General features: G+C 36.9%; 1 protein-coding gene across 1 annotated transcript; it reads right to left on the bottom strand.

Moving 5' to 3' along the window:
• Positions 1-215: 215 nt before the first annotated feature.
• LOC143576834 (zinc-finger homeodomain protein 2-like) lies at positions 216-989 on the bottom strand. The gene has a single exon (XM_077060846.1). It carries the CDS (start codon positions 967-969, stop codon positions 331-333), a length of 639 nt encoding a protein of 212 aa, XP_076916961.1. The 5' UTR covers positions 970-989; the 3' UTR covers positions 216-330.
• Positions 990-7019: the final 6030 nt, after the last annotated feature.

A 7019-nucleotide genomic window follows, 5' to 3' on the forward strand; every position in this document is an offset into this window, starting at 1 on the left:
ATTCTTCTTCTGATATCGTCATCACACATCTCTCTTTCTCTCTCTGTCTCTCTACATTACATTTCTTAATTTCTGAATATTATTATTATTTATCAAACATAAACATAAACTTATTGAACTTGAAGATGCATGATAATAATTATCACATGTATGAAGATATATATTCAATATTCATATTCAACACAAAATCAAACGATTAAATGATTAATTTAATTAACATTCAGCTCCATAAGTTAAAGATTACAATATCATCATCACACCGACTGATATATCAAACTCAAAACAAAACTTCTAATTACCAACCAACTAAAAAACATGTTTTGAAGTACCCTAGGGTTTCTTACCAACTGTATGCTTATTATTATGCATCCAAACCTTAAGAACATGCCTTTTAACTCCAGTTTCCTCACAAAACTGTTGAACAGCAGCTTCATCATGCTTCTGAATACGCCACCCTAACGCCTCCGAGAACGACAGCATCTTATCCTTCTGTTCAACCGTAAACTTCGTCCTAAACCTCTTACTCTTCAAACCACCATTTCCACCACCACCACCGCTTGAGCTAGGATTTGAGATCTCTTCCAGATCTTCAGTTGACGGCAGAGCTAGCGGTGGCGGTGTAATGTGTAGGTACCCAGCTGGCCGGTTGTGGTGGTGGTAGTAAGGCGGTGGAGTGATATTATACCGGTGGTGGTGGTGATGCAGTGGCTGTTGGGTTAATACTTCCTTACGGTGGAAGTTACGGTGGCAGTTGCACGCGGCGCATTTAAGTCCGTCCAAAGTGCCGTCGTCTCCGGCCGGCATAAACTCTCCACATCCGTCCAGTGCGTGGCCGCCAATGTTTATAGCATGGTTCTTTAAACACTCTTTATACCGGTATCCACTGCCACCGGTCTTCCTGATTCCGGTGGAGTTCATAACCTGAATTCTGACCTCTTCTTCTTGCTCTTCATGGTCATCAAACTCCATAGTTGAATTCTATACAAATGATATTGATATTGTATAATATTATATTATATTATATGTTAACAGATGGGGTTATGAGGAATTAGGGTGAATAATAATGATAAGTTAAATAGGGTGAGGTTGATGAGATCAGGTAATGAGGATAAGTGAAGGAAGAGGGAGTGGACATTAATTAACCCCTCGCCTGCAAAAAAATAAAGGAAAAATGTGTATGTGAGAGAGAGAAAATTATATGTGCATGTTTATGAGGAAATATATTTCAGATACAATAATTTGCTCCCCTAGGCTAAGGCATCCTGTGTTTTAAAGTAGCACTATATATGCGGTGTCATTTCGGTACCGGATGGAACATCACCTTGAGACATGCGGGGCCAAACATTTTTATCCGGCTATGGGTTAGTGTTGAGCATCCCGCTCATCTCAATGGTCATGTACGATATAAGAGGAGACGGGGTGGAGCGTGGTGGCCGGCCATCTAGCGTGATGGCCTCACAAACATCGCCGCCGGTGCCCCCATCTAGCTTTATGGGGTTTTTTGCGTGATGCCCGTCAGGCAATGGAAACCAAGAAAATATTACCGTTGGGTGGGTTTTGACCGTTGGGGGGGGATTTAAATAAAAAAAAATTTAACAACATAAATAAACATAAACAACCATTTCAATCCAACTCAAAACACTCTCAATCTTCCACTTCATTCAAAACCAAAAAATATGGAATTTCCGAACAACTTGGTTCCCTTAGACACCGATAGCTCTTCGTCTTCGGACGATGACATTCTCGAATGGTTCCCGCTGTTATATAACGAACTTAAAGGCCCGATCCGTCCAAAGAAAAAAATGGTGGATCGTGATCGTATACATGCCCACGAAGTGCTAATGAACGAGACGAGACTATTTTGTGGAGGAGTCAAAATACAAAGACGAGATGTTTATGGAACGCTTTCATTTGCCGAAATCTTTATTTTTAAAGATTGTAGCTGACGTCGAAGCAAACGAAGAATGGTTTCAAGAATCTTACGACGCGAGGGGCAAACGAAGTTTTATAACGCTTCAAAAATGCACATCCGCTATTCGTCAATTAGCGACAGGTAACCCACTCGACCAATTCGATGAATACTTACAAATGTCTAAGAGAACTTCACGTGAATGTCTACAATTTTTTTGTAATGCGATTATTAAATTGTATGGCAAAGAGTTTCTACAAAAACCAACAATACACGACATTACACGTCTTTACGCCGCGCATGAGGCTAGATGGCATTTTCCAGGGATGCTCGGTAGCATCGATTGTACACATATCGAATGGAGGAATTGTCCATGGGAGTTTCGAGGGGCGTATGTTAGTGATATCAAACGACCAACCATCTCACTTGAAGCGGTTGCGTCAAATGATTTATGATCTTGGCATTCTTATTTTGGTGTTCCCAGCTCAAACAACGACATTACTTTCTGTACACATCACCGTTGTTTCAAAGCGTAACAGATGGTACCGCACCATCTGTCCGTATTTTGTAAATGGGAGATATTATAGACGTGGCTGCTATCTTGTCGATGGTATCTACCCGCAATGGTCTGTTTTTGTGAAAGCCTTTTCGTTTCCTGTCGAGGACAATGAAAAAGCGTTAATAAATTTGCAAGAATCGGCAAGAAAGGATGTCGAGAGAGCTTTCGGTGTTTTAAAGGGTTGAAGGTGCATACTTAGAAGACCGGTTCGTGCAATGAAAAAAAACCACGATATCTAGCTATGTGTATGCATGCATTATATTACACAATATGTTAATAAAAGAAGATGGACATAGATTGGGTACCGGATCCTGCTACTCAAGTTCCCGTTCCCGATTATGTGCAATTAGACTTGTGGGATGAAAATATTCACCATCGGTTGAGATAAGATCTAGTTGAACTTATAGATTCTTTAGGTTTGGAATTTCCGGATTCAGACAAGGAGTAGACGTTTATTGTAACTTTTATTTTTTTATTCTAATTTTTAAGTTGTATTATGTTCTAGTAAAATATTGTTTTTATTTTTTAAGTTGCAAAAAAAAAAAAAAAACAAACAAACAAAAAAAAAATCCTATCACACCACACCACACCACACCACCTACTAAATTCCATCACATGTGATGGATTTGGTTGGGGTGAGGTGTCACCATCCCATTAGTTGTGATGGGTGATGGAAATGAAACCACCCCCTCCCCCCTAATTGTTTCGACGATCATTCGAGGGGGGGGGGGGGGGCAATTAGTTTTAATTTTTATAAACCTAAGCAATTGATATATGTTACATACAAATTCACTATCTTTTCTCTCAACACATTTTACACACAAATTCATTCTTAAAAAAATAATTATCCTTCACAGAGAGCTAAAGGCTCGAAGAAAGCAAGAGTTGGCGACTCTTGTAACTACGAACAAAATCGGTGCACTTGCGAGTCAAATGTCGCTGCCCCAATACCAAAACTTGCAAACAATTGCAACTCCACTGTTACATACACAAATTTTTTGTCCAAATTTGACAACTTAGTAAAGTTGAAGGATCAAAACTATTCTCCAAAATAAGTAATAAGAAAAGATAAATAAGAAAATAAAATTATTTCATAAGGAAATAAAAATGTTTCATAAATAAGTTCAACTCATGTTAAAGATATAAAAAAAGGAAATTCATCACACATGAAAAGATGGAAGAAAGTGGAAGCATTCCATGTAAGTATAAATAAAGAAGATAAAATTCATTCCACATGGAAAGTGGGAAAGATTTGGAAGTTATTTATAAAAGATAAATTTCCATAGTAATATTCTTTTATGCCTAGCATGCATCCAGTGGTCCTAGCGGAGGGTGCGAAGCACCCAACGCGCATGCGTACGGGCTCGGGCGTCGGGCGCAATGTGGCGCTTTGATGACGCACTTTACACTTCGCACGCTCGCATTGCCGTGCCCTCGACCTGATAATTATATCCTCGTAAACTGACTCGCCTCAAAGTACGTTCCAGCAAGTCCCGATGACCGACACACCTCGTTTTTCGTGCCTGGTATCGTTTTGCGTGTCGTTTTTCGAAGTGTGTGCCAAGTTCCAAGGTTCTGACAGTTTAAGCTCTCGTACGTGATATAGAGTAGAAATGCTGCTCGTACAAGTTTAGGCGTGTAAACTCCAAATACCCGAAGGTAGGGGTTCTACCTAAGTTAATATTTTATTATTATATTTCAAGACTTAGACCCTTTTTGGGGATATAGCCTAGACCTTGATCAAAATTATAAATACAAAGGTTAAGATAAAATAATGTTTCTTTAAAATTAAGAAAAATAGAATTTTATATACATGAGGATATAGTTAAAATATTATTTCTTCATGATTAAGAAAGAGAAGCTTTTACCTACAAAGATTATAGTCAAATAAGTGTTTCTTCATGATCAAGAAACATAAGATATTATATATAAAGGTTATAGACAAATTACATTTCTTTTTGAAGAAGAAATCAATATTATAGATGTTTCTTCATAAAGAAGAAACTCAGTACGTGATTGGAAAATAAAGAGAAAGATTTCAGATTTAAATATTTTATTCGAACAAATGATCAATCAAGGTTTAAAGCTATCAAAACTAGATTAAAGGTCTGCAGCCAGATCAAGGGACGATCTGGGTATTTATATAAAACTATTTTATTATAGGTTAAACATCATTCATTCACAAAGGTTTTCAAACGTGATCACCACAACATTCAGGATAGACAATCACAGGTGAATACGTTAAACCTTTTCAATCAGTCAAGATAAACATGTGTTTATCTGAAACAAAGTCAATCAAATATTTATGAGATTACGTGATCTCTAACGTAAAGATTTAAGGGATTACATGATCCCTAAATTAACAAGATAGAAAATAAAAAGTAACTCAGACCGAGTACACATGTATCTGGATCCAAACATAATTAGTCTAGTCTTTCAATCAAGGCTACATGGCCGCATACTAAAGATCACAATAAAAGTTCTCTAATGGGCGTCAGGTCCCGGAGAACCGTAATTGTGTGTGTATGACAGTGGCACAAATCTTATAAATAAGAGACGTTTCTACTGAGATTGTTCAAGAAAACTATCATGTCAGTCAAAGAAAGATTTATAAAATGTATTTAAAGTCAACGATTCACCAGCATATCGCTGATGTATCCCCCCCCCCCCCCCATTTTTAAGGGAAACATATTACTACAGGTAGCAAGAAATTAGAGCCATTTAAGAAGATAGACGCTCGCAAGGTAGAGCTGACTCAGTTTTAAATCAATAAAATATTATAAACAATATTTGAATATGATTTGTAAAATCAAACAAAATTTATAAATCAAACACTCGGATATTTATATCCGAGAAGCTTTTCAATTAAATTAATATTTTATTATAAATATAGGTTTCAAAATATATTAATATTTTATTATAAAATAAAGACTTCCGCTAAATAACCCGCAAGCTCTGATGAATTTACAAAACAAGTATCAACTATTGGTCACACGCCTAGGCCCTAAGTCGGGGTGTGACATCCACCAAACCAACTTCCGGGATTCGTTGATCTTTTGGTGAACTCTATGTATGAACTGTCCAAAGCCCTCAACAATTCCAAAGCCCTCAACAATTCCAAAACCCAAACTACAACTACCTCCAACAAGAAGAGTCGGATGCATCCGACAAAACAAAAATGAAGGGTGGATAATACGCAACGAAAAATCTGACTAGTCAACAGGCCCGCTTGTATAAAAAGTAGAAAACCACAGGGAAAAAGAAGTCTACTCCATGGTCCGGGCCTGAAGAAGTCGCGTTAGCTAGGGCTTGGTGTGTAATATCAAAGAACTAGAAGGATGAAACTGAACAAAAATACGACTTGTTTTGGGAAGCAGTCCTTGATCACTTTGCCGCTCAACTTGGTTCAACCGAATGCACCGTCCATAAACTTAATTAAAAATAGAAATATATGCCCCGAAAAGTATAATAATTCAATAACATCTTCAAACAAACAGTTTATGGTTCAAAGGAGTGTTCAACATGAGAATTATATCTTTAAGGCATCACACTCTCTGAGTATAGGAAGGAACACGACAAAAAGGTTTTTCCTTATGTAAAGGCGTTGGAGGTTTTTAGGACTCATATAAAATGGTGTCCTGTGCCAGAAATGGGAGCCATTATTTCGATGGCCCAATTATCTAAACGAACGAAAACATCAGCTTCCAACACGTACACAAGTTCCTTCGAAACAACTTGTAAGCCGATGATGAGGATCCTTTTTTGCAAGAACTTAACTTAAAGGGTCCTTTCTCCCAAGGCCAAATTCCCACCAAAGCCAAAAAAACTGACCCACAAAAGGAAAAAATAAGCATCCTCAAGTTACGATCAGGATTTAATAAAGTGAAAACCGACTTCGCAAACATTAAAAGAAAAAATCTGCCAAGCTTGATGAAAATAAAATTGCAAAACCCAAAGCTGCACAGTTTTGGAAGAACAACATCACAAAGGAAAGCGAATTTGGATGTGTAAATCCATCAATGACTTTCACGAGCTAGTTAAAAAAGTGGGTTTATAAGAACAAAGAGAAATCACAAAATGTTGAAGATGCAACTTTTAGTTTTTTGTTTTTTTTATGTTGGATTATTTATTTATTTATTTTTTCGATTCTTGTAATATTTTTTAGTTTATTAAGTATGTCATTTTAATTTCATATTATGTTTTTAATTAGGATAAATGTAGTTAATTTAGTAAAAATAGTTAAATGATAGATTTAGATGAATAAAGGGTGGTCAGGGATGGAATGACAAGACGTTGACGTGAAGAAAATAGAGTCTCAATGATAAAGAATGATAGAAAGGGCAATTTGTTAAAACAATGGATACCAGAAATACACAAATCTTTATTCACCAATCAATCTTGAATCTTACAGCGGAAGACAACAATTCTTCAACACAAAGATCACCAACACAGTGACCTTATTACAAACTCTCAAATCTATCTAACAAGTTATCAGTTCATAGAACAATGAACCAAACCCTAGCACTTGCTATCGATTACAGAGAGAGAATT

This window comes from Bidens hawaiensis, unplaced genomic scaffold (genome assembly GCF_021521415.1).
Source record: "Bidens hawaiensis isolate Kalapana, Puna unplaced genomic scaffold, B.hawaiensis_p1.1 tig00028313_1, whole genome shotgun sequence".
NCBI classification, from domain to species: domain Eukaryota; kingdom Viridiplantae; phylum Streptophyta; class Magnoliopsida; order Asterales; family Asteraceae; genus Bidens; species Bidens hawaiensis.